The 20,800-nt window shown below is 45.6% G+C and overlaps 1 protein-coding gene across 3 annotated transcripts in view; it reads left to right on the top strand.

Moving 5' to 3' along the window:
* LOC135377467 (peptide transporter family 1-like) overlaps positions 1-11,917 on the top strand; it is a 56,999-nt gene extending 45,082 nt beyond the window's left edge. For all 3 annotated transcript variants that reach the window (XM_064609882.1, XM_064609880.1, XM_064609881.1), the window contains exons 9-20: positions 91-165; positions 926-1,015; positions 1,169-1,213; positions 1,877-1,998; positions 2,140-2,221; positions 3,207-3,326; positions 3,383-3,559; positions 6,922-7,103; positions 8,996-9,104; positions 10,028-10,159; positions 10,628-10,735; positions 11,461-11,917. In XM_064609882.1, the coding sequence (XP_064465952.1) occupies positions 91-165; positions 926-1,015; positions 1,169-1,213; positions 1,877-1,998; positions 2,140-2,221; positions 3,207-3,326; positions 3,383-3,559; positions 6,922-7,103; positions 8,996-9,104; positions 10,028-10,159; positions 10,628-10,735; positions 11,461-11,658 (1,440 nt within the window). In that variant the 3' untranslated portion in view covers positions 11,659-11,917. The remainder of the gene's footprint in view (positions 1-90; positions 166-925; positions 1,016-1,168; positions 1,214-1,876; positions 1,999-2,139; positions 2,222-3,206; positions 3,327-3,382; positions 3,560-6,921; positions 7,104-8,995; positions 9,105-10,027; positions 10,160-10,627; positions 10,736-11,460) is intronic.
* Positions 11,918-20,800: the final 8,883 nt, after the last annotated feature.

The raw sequence follows: 20,800 nt of genomic DNA, 5'->3' as shown, positions 1-20,800 counted from the left end.
TGAAATGTATTTCGTCTTGAGCATTTTTTGCCTTCCTGAACGCATCTGAGCTGTGGGCTCTATGGGCTATGCAACACTTATTTCCTGTAGCACGCCCTGAAAAAGAAGCTGACATCCAAGGAAAAGAAGGACCATTGGCTTGACCATGCAGAGCCGCATTACGGGGTAAGCGGTAAATTCCATTTCACCAGTTTGGAAGTTTCAGTCTGTGAGGAGATCTGTTGAGCAATGTCACCTTCTCCCCAAATACATCGGTTGAGTGGTTTCTTATTGGTGTCTACTCTGCTAGCCATAAAGTGAGGTCAGATAAAAGTTGCTTAACTTCTCCGAATAGTGTTTAACGGTTTTGCATGAGGCGTACCGAATATAGGCAAGACAAAGAGTGAGTAATACCTCGGTCATACTGACAGTCGCGTAGTGCCACCAGGCGTATGACGCGTCAACTTCTCAAAGAGCATTGAATCGAATGCTCCCTGACAGATTGACACGTAACTCGTTTGATGGCGCCACACGCATGTTCAATGGCCGTTGGTTTCAACGATCATTGAAGAGTGCCGTGTGACAGGGGTATAAGTCAGTCGACATACCTGCTGGCCTATGACTCATATGCTTCGATTACTTGTGATCCAAATATGCACACACTGTCCTTCCGATGTGAGATGTTTCTAACGAGTAAATATCGCTGCTGTCGCTTGAATGTAGCACTGTATCTGCCTCTTTGTGCCATGTTTCTGACTGCCTGTGGCGACACTCTACGAAAATATCGACCAGCAGCATAAAAATACGCTCTAAACACTCAGTGTGTGACCAACTCGTGTTCTACCTCCTGCCACGCAAAAAAAGTAAAAAAGAGAGAAAATGAAAGTTAAATTTTCATAATATGCTTCTAAGAAAAAGTCCCCCTTTTTTTCATTCGCTCTTCCAGAAAGATTTTATCACAGATATCAAGGATGTACTCCACGTGTTAGTCCTCTACGTGCCTCTTCCAGTATTTTGGGCATTGTTCGATCAACAGGTGGGTACCTTCCTTTCACGTATCATCTCGTGGTTTTATATTACTTATTTGCTGCAACGTCATATCACTCCTTATTTGTTCAGTAGACGTCCTGCTAGCCATAACAAAATAAAAAGAAAAAGAAAAAAGTGGTCTTTTTTCAAAATCTTCCAGGGTTCTCAATGGACACTTCAAGCGAGGCAGATGGATGGAGAAATTGTGAGTATACTTGAGAGTGCAGTGTTTGCAACACCGTACGGCTCATAAAGTCGCTAGCGCACGAGTGAGTCTGATGAGAAATACCAATAAAATTTCTATATGCGTCAGTACTGCGTCAATGCACGTCTGCAAAGGTCGTGGGCGAAACTTGCATGGGCATATAGGCTATTTTGTAGGTTTAGTGCACAATAGAAGTGCTACACTAGTCGCACAGGCAAGGGAGAGAGAGGGAGAGAGAGAGAGAGAAATAAACAACCGGTGACACGGTGTGTGTTACATCGTTCTTTTTTGGCGTGCTATGTACCAGCCGCCTGGAGGTTATCCTCGTGCTTCACCAATGACTGGATGAAAGTGCACATCCAGCCTTCTGCTGATTACGCTGTCCAAATCACTGTCCCCTCATGAACAAAATTTCGCGATAGTCTCAAGATGACTAACCGGGAGACAACTCTGTGAAACTAAGATGCTCACAATAACGTTGAACTCATTTAATTATACCAATTAAAATATACGTCACTACATAAGCGTTTTTCCACACTTCGCCCTAGCTTTAACTGGCGTGTTTACAGACAGAATGTGTGGCTTAAGCAGATATATTGTTACGCTGTTAACTGGGATAGATCTGTCCGTATGACTTCTCCCGTTTTTTTTTCCTCCGTGCAGATGGGCTACAGGGTACTTCCAGATCAAATGCAACTGGCGAATCCTCTTCTAATTCTTATTCTTGTGCCTGTCTTCAGTTACGGCATTTATCCACTCCTCGCAAAATGCAGCTTGTTGAAGAAGTAGGTGGCTTTCATAGCACTGCACGTATTTTTGTTCGACACATACAAGTGAATGCGCTCTTCCTAAAGGAAATTCTCAATATACCGAAGATTTTTCATATACCGGAGTCTAAGTATTAATTTCCACCTTTCCTGTCGCAGGCCTCTACAGAGAATCACAATCGGTGGGCTAGCAGCTGCTGGAGCCTTTGTGATTGCTGGGTTTCTGCAACTGGCGCTGGAGGTAAGGCAACTGTGTTTATGATACGCGCGTCTAAAATGTTGAACAAACGTGCTTGTGAATGCAGCGATTTAATGTGGCACGTAATGTCTGTACTAGTTAAAACAATAGAGAAGATTTGTTGATCAAGCATATCACAGAAAGGCCGGTGGCTTTCTCATAAAGTTGGCTTCTCCACACGACCGTGAAGTACAAAGTGAAGCCTGCTTTAAGGCGCACTTAATGACCCCCCCCCCCCACCGCGAGCATGTCAAACATACCTGGGTAGTAATGTCATTATATACTGTAATGAAATTACAGTACTGAATTACTTTTTCTGGTAATTTGTAATGAAGTGCATTACTCTTTAGGTTATGTAATTTGTAATGTAATTTAATTACATTTGGGCAGTAATTTTAATGACATTACTCATTACTTTTTGCATAAGCCTCGAGTGTGTGTTCTGTGTTGGCGCTTGGCAGAAAGAGAGTTGCCGACTGGCGAGTTAAAAGAATTCCAACACCCACTATGAACGGTGACGAACGAAATCGGCACAGAATAAAATATGTCTTGTTTTTACAACGTAGTGTTGCCTGACAGTGAATTTCCACATCCTCAATGTCGGAACGATTAAACTCGCAGTAATGTCACTACTTTTTCGTAGTAATTGTCATCTAATTTCATTACGTTTCAATTGCAATAATGAGTAATGTAATTTAATTACATTTTAGAAGTAGTTTACCCAGGTATGATGTCAAACCGACGAATCAAACCGCCTTGCGATTGTTACATGTGCACACAATGTAACGTTTATCACTGGAGCTAATGCGGCTATAAAACGGGTACATTAGTAAGTGGGTGCGTCGCTTGATGCGCACTGCACCTTATTGTATTGCTGTATGTGAAGTCCCCAAAGATGATTCAATACAGCAATGCTTGTGCCCTGGGATACAGTGTGTTATGATTTTGTTTGTTTATGTCAAGTATAGCTGCTTTGGTCTCTTTTCAGCAAGGTGCTGATACGATTATTCCAACCGGACAGGCCAGGGTCAACTTTTTGAATACTGTTCCTTGTGATCTCATGCTACAAGGTCCCGACGATCTTAATCAGGATATAGCATCCGGAATGGTACGAACCGCCACGTTGCAGATCTATTTGTAACGTTATCTTTCCAAATGTGGCAGGTTCACATCAACAATGCTCCCGCTGGAAGTGGATTAAAGTACAAAGTGAGCAAGACGTCGTCTTGTGGCCTCTCCCTACCTGATGCCGATTTCGAGTTTGATTTTAATGCCACAAATGCTTACGCAGTTATTTTCACGGTGGGCAACGGTTCTCAGCCGAGTATATCTGCGAAAACGGTAAGAAAATTGTATGTTAGTGTTTCTGTTTCCGATATGAAACAGAGAGAGAGAAAATAGCTAGAGTCAAAAAAGAAATTCGTTATAAAATGGTTATAGCCCTTACATTATAGTATATTATGTTATATTCCCTATGGAATTCCGATAGAATAGTCATTTCCAGAGTAAATCTGAGTTGTGAGTAGCGCTAGTGCGTGTTGTCCTTCTGTCTTGGTATTTTGTTGCGCTTCATCGTGGCAATTTGTTGTAGGTGATGAACAACATGTCCATACGTTGTCGGGGTTACGAGAGGCTCGAGCGCTTTATGACTTCAGTCAGCACGCGATTTTTGTTTTCCCTTTCACGTGTTTTTCCGTTTATTTTCTCCCATTTTTTGTCTCCGGTGCGTGCTGCTGCTGTACTTACATAAGCGCTTCTGACTTAATACGGAAGTGATGATGCTGTCAAAGGGAACAGTCTAGAAGTTCCTAACCGCCAATTTGGAATTAGTCATGAATTTCCCGTATACTGTTCTTGGATAGGTGAGCACTGTCCGTGATTCACTTAAGTTCCCCACTCCTGAGGGTTCGGTAACTGCGGCTACGATCTCTTCACGAGGTAAAGCTTGCTCAACGTATAACGGTAACAACGGAATATCGCGTAAGGAAGCACTACGATCCACGCCGCAGATAGTTTAGTAACGTGAATACGTAAATTGCATAGGCTGAAATGACAATTCGGACTAAGACAACATTTATATAGGATTCATCAGCGCCTATAAGCACGAACGAGCTCTTGGTATGTTAACGAACGTCAACTGCAGCAATAACTTCAACTGCAGCCAATAATTTCTGAAGTTGCTCGATACAAGCGAGTGACACCCAAATACCATAGGCGCTCCACTATCAAAAATGCTTATTTTGCGGAACCTGTCGTGCGTAAGCGCGTGAGCCCAGGGGGCTTAATCGCTTCATCGTCGTTACGGTCGTTACAAGCTAACGAGTGGCGGGAAATTCAAAAAGGCGGGCGGGTAATTTAAAAAGTTGGGCACGTGATAAAACACGTGCACGGCGCTCTTCACGCGATACGCAAAGCCCGTGGTACACGTCACGCGCAATGTGTCACGTGCCCACCTTTTTGAATTTCCCGCCACTCGTTAGCTTGTAACGACCGTAACGACGATGAAGCGATTAAGCCCCCAAGTTCGTTAGTGAATGGAGCGTCTGTTGTTTTACAGCGAGGTGAATTCAACATACTAGGACGTGAGAGGCACGGACAGACATACTGCTAACTCGCAACTAACACAATTTATTGGATGAATACATTGCTCATACCCTATATAGACGGAATGTGGAATAGTTGAACACTTTGTGCGCCCGTCCTGCAGAAGTTCCGACATAGCTGCCTTACCCTGTCGGGTTTATTGTATCACAGAAGATAACATATCCAGTGATGGCCTTCTTGTGCATGTTTCCGGCCCATATTCTGTCATGAGGAAGGCCTCATGTATTTACCTAGTAAGCTTATCTAGGCAGCCCTTAATGTAAGTTTTTTTTTTTCGAACCCAAATAAGCATTCATGGGTATACAGCGCACAAAAAAAAAAAAAAAAAAAACACTGCACAAGGAGAGAAGCACAGGACACAAGCGCTGGCCCAAAGAGCTAGGGAGAAACTTTTTTTTGCACGTTGTATACCCATGGATGCATTATACAAACGTGCCCAGATCAACACGCTTGCCAGAGAAGCAAACACAACTTCTGATGTGTAATAGAAGAACTCCTGAAGGGGTAACGCCTTTTATGGAAAGTACACGCTCCCTAATCGTCACATTAAAGTGAGACTACGGGACAATTCGAAATTCTTATGGTGACTGTGCGAGTAAGTTCGGTACATCCTTCAGAAATGAGAAATAAGGTTGCTTTGGCGGTCGGGGACGCGTGAGTTTCTGGGAAGCTTATATCGAAACCGAAACTCCTGAAGGCCCCTCTCTCCAGCCACCTGGGGCCTGCGTGACGTCACAGATAGTCTTGGGCGACATGGATGACGAGTCATCTGCTTCCTCGATTTCGTTGTAAAAGTACTCACCACCGTGTGGAACAGAACCTAGAGAAATGCACACGCGAAGACTACCTTTGAGGTGAAGCCCAATGTTGCTGGACCGCTCTTTCGATGAGGAGCGCCGAATCACCCAAAGGAAAATATTCGTTTTCTAATTATCTGTGCCACCTGGGGATGAGAAATTGGGTCCACTGAAACATGATACGGTATGGATTGATGTCGCACTGTTACTTCAACACGTTTTTCGTGCGGAGTCTCCTTTTAAGGCACATACCTGTCTGGCTTCTGTCACAGAGGAAGAGCATGGCATAGACCGCACCTCGTCAGCTTTGTACGAACCCTTCTCTTGCGCCGCATCTTTCTCTCTCGACATCATCTCGGCATCTCTTTGCGCGATTTCTCTCTCACGTCTGTGTCTTCTAGCTGTTTTCTAGGATGTGTACCAATACCAGCTACACGGCCCAATTCAAGATCCTAGTATGCATGCTGCATTATGCACACTATTTTAGACAATGCAATGAATAGCTCGTATCCTTGCTAATCAGCATGCCTGTACACTAGCCATTGAGACGCCAGGGCCTAACCTGGGGAACAAAACGGAGGAAACGAATACAGAGTACGTCTTGTTGAGATGGCGGGCGTATCTCTTGCTTGCGCGCTGGGGTAATGCCTTGATGACTCCTAGATGACGGCCAGATGATGCCCTCTGACATGGTATATGACATGCAACATATGTATCGATCTCACACACGCCCTATGAGGTTCCACCGAACCGTTTCCTGAGTGTCATACCTTGCAAGGAACGCGGATCCGGATTACAAGGAACAAGGTTCTCCGCAACATTTTAGCGAACTCTTTGCACGCGAGGTGTCATTTTGCCAAATACCAAAGTAGTTACTCTGTACATATAATAGGAAAAGAGTCGTCAAGGAAGTTATAAAGTTTCAATGAAGTAGTTGATAGCATGGACATAAGCTAATTGATGAGGAACCCAACCGTAAGTCACACAACGTTGGTAGAAAAACGACAGTAGGTAGAAACGACCGTCATTATAATTCACATGAACTAGTACCTTCCCTCCGCGAACTCTGGTTTGACTTTAGGTGGATACCCTAACTTCACTTATAGCTTGCTCTGTACGTCCATTTTGCGAATACGTAACGAAGGAAGTACACAATAGTACAGATGAAATGGCATAGACGTAGGCATACTGGTGGATGAACTCCATAGTAAAAAATCATGAGGTATACTAAAACACTGCACAATGCTGTACATCTCTCTACGCCATTGTTTGTCTTCTAATTGATACTTTCTCCCTTAACAGGTGCCAGTCCTTCACGAAAAGTTTGCAAACTTGACATCTGGTGTTGGAATTGCTTACGCCTTAAAAAGTCCAGTTACGCGGGTCGTACTCTCAAGTGCAAAGGAAGCACCCGTGGAATTCATTCCGAATGATAATACGTCGACATCGGGACACACGAATTACGCGAGTGTCGTTCCTGGGACGTAAGTATATTTATGTATGGCATTACTTCAAAGGCCCAAGTGGGCCATTGCGTGAGGGTATTAAAGGTGTCTGCCCGGTGTGCCTATATGATGGTGGAGTTGCTCGGGACGTCATAAACTTATCCAATCGCTTCCTCCAGTGTCTACGTTTCTAACACACGTCCTCATGCCGAGCGGTCACGAGGGGGTCTTTGCTATACGTGGGGCACCGGTTTTTCGAATTTATCCGAAAAACTCCGCTTTGGGATGTTCCAGTAATCGAGAGCTCAGCAAGAATAGCCATGCCCCGACGACCTGTTGACAAGGCTTGTTTCCTTTTGTGTCGAGATTGCCTGGCGTCAAGGAAGCATAGGGGAAGGGTACAAGGGATGCAAGCTCTCTTGACCCAAATGCACTGTGCAGCAGTATGAACAATGCGCGAGGCATCTGTCTAATGCCGCTGGACTCCACCCTTGCCTATAAAGGCACCTCGGCATTGGAGTCACCGAGTTCGGTACCTTATTTAATGAGTCTACATGATTTGAGGGCATTTGCAGGATACTTGGGAAAACGTCCAGAGTTTAGGGTATTCGTTTCCTTTTTTTCTGTGAACCACGTTCCCCTTCTTCCTCAAAGTGGACAAGGGAGCACAGATGAATTTACATATGGTTTTTTGACAGCGCAGCTAGTTGTTGCAACGCAGACAGTAAGATGGGACGATGGGGACGACGCGCTATATAGGCGGCGCTTCCGCTCCTGGAATTCAGCGCCCGCTTGCGGGAAATATGTGCAAACATTGCCTCTAGCTTGCCGTATGTTCGGTATCACGTATCACAGGGGTGGCATCCAATGTATAGCTCCGTAGACGACAGCGTGCTGGGCGAACGCAATGCATCCTGGACAGGTCCTGGACGCACGTCACAGGAAACATCAAGGTACACGTGACCTTAAAGATGACGGCACCCCTGATCGGCGGCCAAACCGTTTGTAAACAATGCGGTTGTTGTTTCTGCGCCACGTTTTGGATGTCTTTCGATCACAGTAATTATTTTTATCCGATAATCTCGCAGTAGAACGCGCAGTTTCGCACATAAGGTCTCATGCTGTTGGCGACTTCCAAAGATGTGATGACGACCGCGCGTTAGGACCCACTGAGCCGATGCGGTGTACTTGAACTAAGGAAAAATGGGCTACCATATTGTGGAAGAAGCACCGCATAGTTTACGCTGGCAAGATACACTCATCTCTTGGCTTTATGACGACGGAAATGTGTCGGTAACCGGCAAAACGACTTGTAAACAAAGTCACATGACCTCAAAATGACGTTTTCTATGACGTGCGACCAGGACAAGATGGCAGTTTTGCAAAAAGCACCCGCTTGAGGGCAGTTACAACAATGGCGGGTTTGTGTCACCCCTGCGGTCGGTATAATTCTCATCTGTTTCCATGTTGGTTGGGCGCGGTAGAAAGTGTGACTAGGTAAACTATTGCGGTTTTTTGAGCGTACAAGGCAGTAATGTCGAAAAGCGAAGGGATTTATTGGAACTAGGGGACGTCTATAATGTAAAAGAACAAAACTTTTTGGTCAGAGGTAACGATCAGGGGCTCTGTCACTGTTCTTCGAATGTGTCCAAAAATAACTAACAAAACCCGGAATCGTAGCTATAGAGATGGCGCTGGTAGCGCTTTCGAGCTTCATCTTTTCTTTGTTCTTCTAACTTCCGCTGTGGTGCCAACCGTAAAAATATAGGAATGGCATTTTCACACTTGGTATATTGAGAAACATTGCCTTCATTTGGTGCAGCTCCTAGTGGCTGCGACATGTCTTTACAGAGTTCATTTAATTAAAAACTGTGCTCGGCATAATTCCTTTTGTGCAGAACGCTCCCATGTCTTTCCTTGTCTTTGAATAGGTATGATGTCCAGCTTGTTAGTGATGGCAAAGAAACGAGTCCCTGCAGTGCGACACTGAGAAACGGAGGGCATTACTTCATCACACTTATGGAAACACCCACTGGATCAGTGAGTAGCTCCATGTTTTTGCTCTTCAGTAAGGAAGCCCTAGTATATGGATCCAGGAAAGAAATCAAACAAATATGTTTGATGTGGCGCACTGGGGTCCTTCGTGTAGAACATTACAAACACATTTTAGCTGGTTCACGGCTTGGTACGTGTAGGACGAGAATAGTAATGGCCCCCACTCCTTATACCTGCTGTTCTCTCTCCACCTGTACACATCTGTACGCTGCTTATAGGTGGCGTGTATGTGACGTCACACCATAGCTTTCACACGTCCCATCATCTTTCCCATAATCATCTCCGACACACTCACCATAGTTTTGGCGCTGTATGGCCTTTGTTGCCTTTGTGCCATTAAACACATAATCAATCAATCAATCAATCAACACCATAGCTTTACCCGTGTTTTCCCCTCTATCTGGAGAACCGGCGCACCCCATCGCACCCCACCTATAGCCACAGTTGCTTCGCAGCGCTAACACGGAATATATAAAAAAAAAGAACATGCTCAAAATAGCATTAGGTAGTTTGTATCTTTTGTATTTGTATTTATTTCTACACAAGCGGTTTGAGCCTATAGGGCAAACAGCTAAATTCTAGATTGGCAAAGGCCCTAGGCTCCCACAGTACGTACAAGCAGATCTGCTATGCACAGAGCCATTAGAGAACACACAGAGAAAATTAAAATAAATTGGAAAAAGCTCATCACTTGTATAGTAGACAAGGTTAACAACCAAGTAAAAGCTACAAATGGTATGGAATAGGAATGCCAATAACCACCAAGACCAGAGAATACAATCAACCAGACGAAATAACACAACAAATGGCACAAATGATACGGATGAGTTTGTCCTAAATAGCTCAACAAGCAGATCCAGGGGGAAAAAGTACTTCTGATACAAATTATTGCTCTTCTCTGTTTGCAGATCAACTGTTCTGTTTTGTCAGTCGTTGCTCCAAACAGCTTGTCACTCTTCTATCAAATACCCCAATACTTTGTCATTACTGCCGGAGAAGTGATGTTCTCCGTGACTGGACTCGAATTCTCATACTCGCAGGTGAGCTACAGTGTCACGTTTTTTGTTAGCACTCTGGAATACATACACTCTTGTACAATACTTTGCTTGTGAAATGAACAATTGGTTTGCTCTGAAAACAAGAAGCAACTAGAAGGGAAAGCCAAGCCATCCGTTTGACCTCCACAACGACGCGTCACTCGTAGCGTTCACAGAGTTCTGAGGCTTGTTCTCAGGCTATGCCCGTATTGCTAACGGTGTTGGAAGAGCGTGTTGAAAAGTTTCTAAATGTGTTCTGCACTTGCCCCTATGGCTTTGTAAGAAATGTTGTTTGAAACGTGTGTATAGACATCTCTATAGTTTAAAATATACAGTCAGAATCGTTATGAGAATGATGTATGCATCTTTGGGGCAGGAAACGATTAAAGTGTGCTGTCTTTGTATGTACTTGTTGTGATGTGAGCAGTAGGACACTAATGTGTCCTTTACGTTGGTATTTTTTTATGCTAGGCACCACCATCGATGAAGTCGGTGCTTCAAGCGGCATGGTTACTGACCGTAGCGTTTGGTAACATCATCGTCGTGATTGTTGCTGAATCTCGGATATTCGAATACCAGGTAGGACACTTTTTGTGGGTTCCGCTCTTAATGAACTAATTTCTTTTAGAACTTAAATACGGAGTAAATTAAACGTCGCGTGAAAGTTAGCTTTTCCTGATGCAGAAGATGTTAGGCGGTGAAGGCTATAGGCTAGACGTCGGGTGAATTTGCTAGAAAACATCTTCAGTTGGTGCCAGTTTCGACTAGAACGAGATGTGTGCGGATTGTTAACTAAAAGAGTAGGCCAGGAAGACGCTGTACAGCGTGGGTTTCGTCCATAAGACAAGTTTGAGGGCAGGTAATAGAAAGCGACAACGCATATACTCGCGTGCATATAGTTCGAACGTGATCTACCGTGCCTCATGTACAGATGATGATCATTGCTCGTCGAAAGTAGACTTTTCAACATACGGACAGTCCATAGCAGTGGGCGAGTATTGCGCTTGTCCCGTCCGCAGTAAAACGGAAGTAAGCTGGTGTAACCGAATGAACGGCGACATTTCCTTGTATTTGAGGAAGGAGTAAAACAGGGACACAGAGAAGTGGACGAGACCCAGACAGATAGATGGGATAGACCCTGAGTCTCGCCTTGTTCATTCCTCTGTGCGTGTGTTGCTCCCTCCTCAAAGCAGAATCGAAAATGAATTGTCGCCATTTATACGAATACTAGCGTGAATTCAACAATATCTAATGAACGCGACTCAGAAAGACTCTTCCTCATCTGTGTCTACCTTTGCTTTCAGTCATCTGAGTCTTTCATGTACGCCGGCCTCATGACAATCGACATGGCTCTCTTCGCCGTCATGGCGTATTTCTACAAGTACATCACACCCAGAAGTCGAGCTCCTGAAGAAGCCCCGGAGAAGCAACCGGATAAGCAACCGGATAAACCTGCGCAAGGCTACGAGAACAACGCCTACGAAAAAGACACCAAAATGTGAAACGGTGGTGTTCACCTATTTATGTCCAGCGAGCCACACGTGTAAGCTGAGCAAGTACAATTAGTCAAGTGCGAAGACAGAGTGAGTGGTTCTCGGCGGTCCAAGAACCCGCAGTACTTACGCCATGGCATCGTCGATATGCTCTGACGCAAAAATTTTCGAACAGTGCTTCTGAGAGACCAAATGTTTTGCATTACCTTGTACATACGGTTGTATATTTTTAATGAGTAATATTTTAAATACATGTAGTTTTACGACACTCGTTCGTTACTTGAGAGAACAGTGCTTCAAAATGAAGGTAAATTTGTGTGCCGTTTTGTTTTGTTTTCCCGTTCCGATGTTACCAAACGTCGTCAGCGTCGGACCACTACTAGGGGAGCACCAATGAGAGACGTGTTCGAAGTGTCCTGATAAGATGCTCCTCGCGCACGTCTGTGATTCGAGTAATAACGGTCAATATCAAGATGGTACCCTATACCAATAAAGATTACGACGCTCGTGCATTACGTTGTCGAAAACTACCAGGTTTTACGGGCGATCCCGCATCCCTCGCCTCGTTTTCTTGATGGTAGAAGTAGCCTGCTTCCAATTGGTATTTCTGCAGCATCACCTGTTCCGATGATGACACGTATACCGAGCCATACACTGAACGTGCCGCTTTATGAGAACAAGTACGTAGTTACAGTAACAAAGTTACTTCCTGCGACTGGTCCTCGCCAAACACATACTTCAAATCACTCACTACACACACGCGCGCACACATTTATTGATCACCAATGCAATGTGCGGGCCTTTAAATAAACTGAACCATGATCTGACTTCTCTCCGGGATACCAGGTTACAACGGCATGTCCATTCTGCAAGTTCAGCTATAAACCGCCTTCCCAAGCAGCACAACATCTTGGCCCAATATTGGGCCAATATTGCCAATAGCGTTCCAGTATTGGGCCAAGATATTGTGCTGCTTGGGTTAGGACGCGCTGTTAGTTGGCAGTATGCCTAGCCCCCGGATGCTTTCGTAAGGGTGTTTCTCCGCAGAACACGCGTGTAAGCAGGGATGCAACCCTTAAGGATACATGATCGTGTCGACCTAAGAGTGCAAAGCACCCCATATAGTACGACTTTACGTAACGTCCTTCGATACCTGTGTATTACGAATTACATAATTCTGCAGGCACACGACAGCCGAACAACTAGAGGGTGGTTGAATTCACCTTAAATATTTTATTGGCGAACAATAATGAAATTGAATATTCTGGGAAACAATGTACGTATCATTTTTCTACGTAGTATCCCTGCTTTTCAATGCAGGTGCGCCGTCGTTCGGGAGGCGGTGGGTGGTGGTGATGATGGTATTGCAGAAAGAGCTCGCCGTTCTCGTTGTATTGCCCGCAGACAGGTCTTTGGGTCGGTCGTGTAGGCATTCATGCACCGCTTGCTTGTCGCCTTCGTCGAAACCAATCTTCCAGCAGCGAAGATCCTTCTTGAGACCACCGAATACGTGATAGACCGACGACGCGAGTTCAGGCGAATATGGCTGACGTGGAAGACACCAAATCGAAGATCACGGATGGTTGAAGTAGTCGTACGTGACGTATGTGACCGGGCGTCGCCATGTTGGAGTAGCACGCTCTTTGCGACCAGTTCACGACGCTTTGTTCTGATGGCGGGCTTCAAATAATGCCGCCAGGAGATCATAGTACGTTTCGTTGTTTCCCGTGTATATGCAGCCATTACCATGTACTGTGCCTTCGTGCGACGGTGGATGTCAATGGGTTTCACACTTTTTCGCTCATAAGGAAGCGGATAACTGGCCGTTGCTCCGCCCTGGTGCAAACCTGAAGCGGGGCAGCCATTTTTAATCAGTTGTCGCGTGCTTGCACGCGCCACGCGGAGTCGCGAAACACAACATACAGTGTAGAAGTATGGTAGAAGATCTGCATCACCACCTGCAGCAGGAATATTAAATATGAGGCAAAGTTCGGAATTTTCATTAAAGTTTTAAGGTTATTTATTGAGCCACCCTCGTACATTAAAGTACCCGTCTAATAATAGCAATTTTGTTTGTAAGTTTTCATTTAGAAATCATAGCTACCTGCCGTTCTGTGCCCGCTTGAGAATATCGAATGAAGTGTAGATGTAATATTAGCGTGTTTGCAGCAGGCCCGGTATTCATGTGCCCGGTACACGTACTGTAGGGGACGCGGTTGTCTAAAATCAGCACTCCGTGGTTGATCTCATCTCCAATCCCCAGGTGTTGCAAAACTATTCCTTTCGAGTAATATACACGTGCAGCACATGGTCCATCTTCAGATACAATACTGGCGCAACACTTCCAAGCGCAACAGCGGTAATACGGAACGGCGAAGTACTGACAGGCGATTTTAGTTTCATTAAAAGTTTGCAAGTGAACGATTGACATTGTTAGTGACGTAATAAACGTAGGCTATCCCAGAAAATATCTGAAGTTAGTAGTAGGCCTATATACTTGTACGTGGTTACAGTCCCAAGTTGAATGTTGTTTATACAAATTTACAAACTATCATTTTATATTTATTTATATTCATTTTTATTTATAAACTATAAAATTGGAGCACTCAGTGCCGACGCCGAGATACTCGCATGCGCCTACATTTGTTAAGTTTCAGCTCCATAGCCCACTCCAGAAGAAGACTTGCGATAGGTCAAGCTGGAGATTAGTCATGTCAGAACTATCTCTAATTTCACGATAAACGACGCAGTCGTCAGCAAATAAACGTACTGATGAAGCGAAGCGAAGTTAAGATAATAAATATCGGGTAATTGATCAGGAAGAGGAGCTGATACAAGAATAGAGAGTTTTAGTGTATCGTACGCTATCGCCTTTGCGTAGCAGGGGATAGCGTAGTGGTTCTGCGCAGTGCGCAAAGCTCTCTTTATGTTTTGCGCGTGCGCATAACCACCAACGCTATTCCTTACGTACGCAAAGGCGATAGCGTACGTAAGAGATAGCGTGGGTGCTTCTCCGCATGCGCAATACGTAAACAGGGCTTTGCGCATTGCGCAGAGCTCTGTTTATGTCTTGCGCGTGCGCAGAACCACCACCACTATCCCTTACGTACGCTATAAGGCGATAGCGTACGATCTACTAAAAGTCTCTAATATCTTTGTGACACACACTATGAAAATGCAGTCCTCCTGTAACTTACAATCAGGGAAGCTAACATGAAGGTCATGAGTTGGCGAAACTAGCTTATGGTGCACTGAAGCACACGTGTTCAATGTGTGCCGCTAAATTGCTAACGTGCTTTGTACGCCCTGGTGCACCAACTACTGTGCTACCGACGCCGGTCGCGAAGTATGAATACGTGCGTGAGATGTGCTCTGCTGATAACATAACCTGGAGCTCGAGTTCTGTGACGCTGCAAAGTGTTATCAATAGATGCGTTCCCTTCCTCTCGCACGAGGCGCTGTTTGTGAGATAACAGTTTGGAAATTTCGTAAAAAAAAAACATTCTCGCCCCGCTTCGTGTCCCCGTCTTGTTCTCGAACTACATGGTTATACTGACTGCGGTTAGTGCGAGCAAATAGCACTACATGCGTCTCATATTTTGTGGTTTTGTGGTATAGAGCACTGAGCTTGCCGGGTGGACTTACAGGGCGCGTGTTCCCCTAAAAAGAGTCGAAGCGTCGTTGACGGCGTGTTATGACAGTGGTCACGTCTGCGCTGGGATCTAGACATCACAAGACCACGACGAAGACAACGTCGATCAACGTGACCGCCCTGGCCTAGGTATGTAGATGGGTAGAAATCCAGCGAACCGGTAGAATGTAGGAAGGGAGTTGCCTCAGGACAGAAGCCGCCGATATTTCGAACAGAGACTGTTCTTCTTCTGGGCCCAGAAGAAGAACGGTCTCTGTTCGAAATATCGGCGGTTTCTGTCCTGAGGCAACTCCATTCCTGGCCTAGGTATGTTTTGCAAGCAGTTCGTTTCTCTGCGTCTGGTTGATGAGTCTGACTCAAATTGTGCTGGAAATAACATTTACAGTGCCAGACAAGTTACGCAGAAGTCAACTATGGCTTCAGTTACCTTTATCGCTAGCTGAATTTAAGATTTAGTTGTTCTATTCTGTGTGGAAACGGGCATCGGGAGCAGAGATTAAAGCACGGGGACAATTGCTTTTGCTTCTGCAACCACATTACGTGTATAGCTAGAAGAAAGCAGCAAACAATTAATAGATTAACGTAGGAAGACTACACGCATTATCTTAACGGTGATGGTAATGAGGTGATAGAGGATTCGATTTCCATGTTTTCGTGCACTCTGGCTGCTGCTTATTGTCTCGGGAAGCCAGCTGTCCTGCTGAAATGTGTGCCTACTACTGCTTTGAATGAAAGTTTTGCTGGCTGCGAGTGAGTGCGAATCTGGTCAGGCATTGCGTCCTGGCATATCTACTGTTTTTGATAGAAGCTGTCCTGCTTTTGATGATGGCACTAGCCCGCTTCTCATTGTCGTCCCATGACAACAACCTTATTGGGTGATTACGATTGGGGAGTATTCCTTGACAATCACCGACGACAGTCAACGTATTGAACTACTTGAGCCAACGCGTCCTTTAACCGGATCAACACTGAAACGGACATCACGGGGCATCAATTGGACGAAAGCTTACAACCCGTTATTAGCCTCCGAGCGCTTACATGCTGTTGACGATTCGATGCTTTATGTCGCGGGATAATTTTGATCCATCGGAAGGTTGGGCATTTCACGTGGTAAGAGCATTGCGGGCCTAAATTCCTCAGTAGCTATTTTTCCGGTAATCGTGCTCAGTCATTCAAGAACCGTGCTACGGGCGCGCTTTATGACGTATGACTTATATTTGCTTGCAATGAATTGACGAACACACTCTATAGCAACGAAGCCAGGCCAACCTTGACGCAGGGAAAAATGATGGTCCCGTGATGTTTGTCTGCCTATAGTATGACCACATGTTGCACGTGCCGCAGGGTAGGACTGCGGATAATTTCGACTACCTGGGGATCTTTTGACGTGCGCCGGAAATCTCAAATCTCAGATCTCAGGATGCTGGAAGCAATGTTTACCTCCTCCACATTGCTACCATCCTCGGCCGGGTTTGAACCCGCGATCTTGAGCTCAGTAAGGCAACACGTTACCGACTGAGCTACCGAGGCCGGGACGAACGGAATGTTATAGCTTCAACTGCATGTCTGTGCTTTCTTATCAGTGTTGATAAGATTGAACCTCGTAGGATGGCTCAGGTCACATCGCCGCATCGGTGCATCGCCGCTTATACACAATGTAACCCTTCGAGCAACCTATAGGTGAATTACAGTCTGCCTACGCCATACTGGTAGCTCTGTCCTTCTGCAAACGGTAGCCATCTTGGCCACGGCTTCATTAACCCACGACCGGGCTGGCCCAACCCCTTCGGCAACGCAGGTAGCCGCCACGTTCGCCTCCCACTGAACGCTACTTTACAGCCAAGCTTGTCCAATATATCATCGAAAGGACTTGCGCGGGCATGGCTACCTCTATTTCGCTTTCCAAGCCCTGAAAGTGCCACCTACCGACCGGCCATCCCCCGCAGGCCCCACAAAACTAATTACTCAGCCTGTGGAATGAGATTGGGGAAAGGACATAGGTGTTGGGGGGGAAAGGAGATTGACAAAGATAAGCAAAAAAATTAAGGAAAAAAAAAATGCCGCTACCGCGGGCTACCCTTAAATGAACTGCCTGCTCTGAGTTACTGGCCACATACGCCTTCAAAAAAGCAATCGAAGAGAAAAATCAAAGGCGAGGGCATTAAAATCTGATCGGGTGGGATGTGACGCGCGGCGGACTTTGCTTGCGTAGTATGACAAGCACCATCCGAGATGGATGTCGTGGATGATGGAGCTCATAATGGAAGCGGTGGAATTTGCTTTAATTGACGTCCACCAGCTCCGCCTTGATGCCAAAGGCGCGAGCCAGACACTGTCTGTGCGTTCACAGCATCGCAAAGAGTTCGTCGTAAAAGTTTTCTTCCCTTGAGCTGTGGCTCTATGGGCTTGTAACATGTGTTGTAAATAAGGATGCAGTAACCTCGTGAGCTTCGTGAATTATCGTGACTGTAACGTTCGACCAGGCCTCGTTCATTGATGTCGACATATGTAAGGCGAGGGTGCGTCCAAGTCGTACCACACTGTTTGTCCATCCATGGCGGCATCGTAAGGAATATGGGATTGTACATGACTGTACGTGCCTCTATGTACTTGGAGCTTCAAGGAAAGGAGCAGGAAAATGTCGAAGACTGAGCTATTTGTTCATGCGTACTTCGCGGGATATTTAGAAAGTTTTACAAAAGAAACGACTCGTCCCACGAGTTTCAAAGGGAGCTCCCATGTTGAAACAGTTCCCACGATGCGTTCCGAGATGTGTCTCTCTCATAATCACATATGTGAACTCTACTTGGCAGTGCGTGGCACCGAGATGATGTTCAAAGGCGCCTTAACAAATTCGCTGAGGCTTCACTGCATGCCTCAAGATGAACGTAAGACCGTCCCACTGGCAGGGGCGGTTCAAGACCATCTCGTAATTCCACATCGTAAAAGAAAGCACAGGGACCAAGGAGCACAAACACATGGACAGCGTGTCTTGTCTCTCTGTGTTCTTTTACCATGTGAAATTTCAACTAGCACGCTCTTCAGCTTCTCGTAATTTTCAGGAATTCAGGTTACAGATCCTCGACGATTCATCCTCGGGATGTTCTCTGTCTGCTAAACGTTCAGTAAAGTCTACGCAGGTTTCTCGGAAGCCCCATTTCTAATGAAGTTGCTCCCCGATGTACTAGCTCGATTATTTGGGTGTGTTTACAGAATTAATTAGTGACGCGTTTCGACGCCCTTTTCCCTCGCAAGGAGGGCGACACTCCCGTCCGCAGCCTTGTCGCGCCGTATCTGGTGCATCGTGCGACTCTGTGACCCAATAGGCGACCCGCTTCTCATGTCTACCTTGGAATGGCATTCAAAGAGTATATGATATTGCGCACCGTCACTTCCAACGTCGATTATCGAAGGAGCATCAGCAATAACATGTTTCGCAGTTGGTACATCGGACGCTTAAGCGTTGTAAACGAGAGATTTTAAGGCTACGATAACGGTCGTGCAAGGTATACAGCGCGAGCTACGTTCGATTGGGATGAGTTATGACCTGGATGTGGGTGTGAGCACTTCGTAGGAGTGGTCTGCCGCTTTTGGCATACATCCGATCGCGCAGTGATAAAAGCGACTATAGGTTTTGTTTTTTTTAAAGCTGAACAGGTTGATTCGCCCACATGGAACATCGCGTACGAGTACAAGCGGGCATGGTCCCCGATCTTTGGAGCAGAAGGTGACGGTCGACATGTCGACATGTTGCTCTTTAACTGGACTAAAACGTTGAAAAGTTGATAAAAGTAACTGATGGAAGTGTCTGCGTAAAAATAAAAGCTTGCTCCTGTCTGGCACGCGGTTCGCGAAGTATTTACAACGAGGCTTCTGAATACCTGCCGGAGGAGTATAGTCACAACGCCGGTCTTCTCATGCTATAGTCTGAAGGTTGGTCTTCGGTTACTATAGTAAAAACGTGATACCATCAATTGCCCTCTTCAAGTAGTCTTTTTGTTTCCTGTATTTACTTACGGGGACCTCTCAACAATTGAGGGACATCATGAATCTCCATTTCTGTGAAAAAAAAAAAGCAAATAAAAAGTATTAAATTTTTTCCTTAGAAAGGTCGACCGGGAAAGGTGTGGCTCATCTGGACCAGGCATATGGCCCGTTCGGGAGTAGTCATGGCTACAACGTAGAATCAATGCAGTGTCAATGCAATAGCAATGCAACGCAAAAGTGTTTACTATATTACAGGAAGAAATGAAGCAAAAGCAACGGAACTGTCATTCAGCATTAGGTATTGAGATGTTTGCTGCAGATCGTCGTTCTGAACGTAGTGAATAGATGAGTTCAGAAAATCCCAGTGCTGTTTGCGCACGCATTGCACCCTATGGGCACTTGCTGAGCCGGGGAACTAAGAATAATGCTTCACATTTCGCTTTCGCTGACCTTGACACGTCGTGGACAATGGATCGTTAGGAAATAAATCGGAACAGTTTGGAGGCCGTCCGTTCCTTTCGTATTAGTAAACTCCCACAGTTCAAAGCGACGCTAAGCACTCTGGGATTTTCTGAACTCTTCTACTGTGAATGGAAGAGCGACCTGTGGTATTCCGTTACATGAGTGGCGTCACTAGGGGGCTTCGGTCAGCATCGGATGACGCGCCGGACCAGTAGGTCTTTTTAGTCGCACCAGAAGATTTTTTTTTCTCCCTGTGGTATGATGGTTGTTATGCATCGCGTATACCGTCTGGTACGGAAATGAGGGGAATGTCGCAAAGAGCTCCCGCACCGGGTGACGCGTAGCCTTATAGTGACGCCACTGCCGGCTACATGTCATAGCTCCGATGCACGTTACGCCACGACTTTCTCCCACGTTTTCTCTGTGACTCATGACTTCAGTATCAACTCACGGGTCAGGCTGCTATCTTTGAAGATCTCCACTGTGAAAGATTACCACTGTACGTTCGTTGGGTCTTGAACTTAGGTAACGTGTAACAGGATGCGTTATGTCTCGTAAAGGACGTCAGTGATACTTATTTGGCTCAAGGAACACTGGGCAAGGATACACATTAACAACGTTCTCATTTTTAATAAAAGCCTTCATGAAATTGTACATTGTCTCTGTGCAATTACACAGAGCTGTTGCTTCTGCTTTCAATTGGGGTAGTTCGTAGCGCTTGCTGCTAGCTTAACACTACGGAACGAAGAACTGATAGTGAAGAAAATTCAACTAATTAAACACGGCAGAGATTGCCCAGGCGACCGTCATAGCAAACAACAATGACACTATAAGGACACACGCAAGGCCCTTCAACCTTAAGGCTGCAGGTGCTTCACGAAACAGAATTGCAGTTAAGCTAATGAATCGGCTGAATTATACGAGAAAAAGCAAACAAGAAAAGCTAGGCGAGCGCTTCGTGCTATCATGCCGAGCATTATGTCCGGGACCTGCCATTGTGTTTAGCTAGTCCTCCTGTATAGGTCCAAGTACTCCGCAAGAGGCACGCTG

This window comes from Ornithodoros turicata, chromosome 1 (assembly GCF_037126465.1).
Source record: "Ornithodoros turicata isolate Travis chromosome 1, ASM3712646v1, whole genome shotgun sequence".
In the NCBI taxonomy this organism is placed as follows: Eukaryota; Metazoa; Arthropoda; class Arachnida; order Ixodida; family Argasidae; genus Ornithodoros; species Ornithodoros turicata.
Note: the sequence above shows the minus strand (reverse complement) of the source record. Positions and strands in the feature narration are given on the sequence as shown.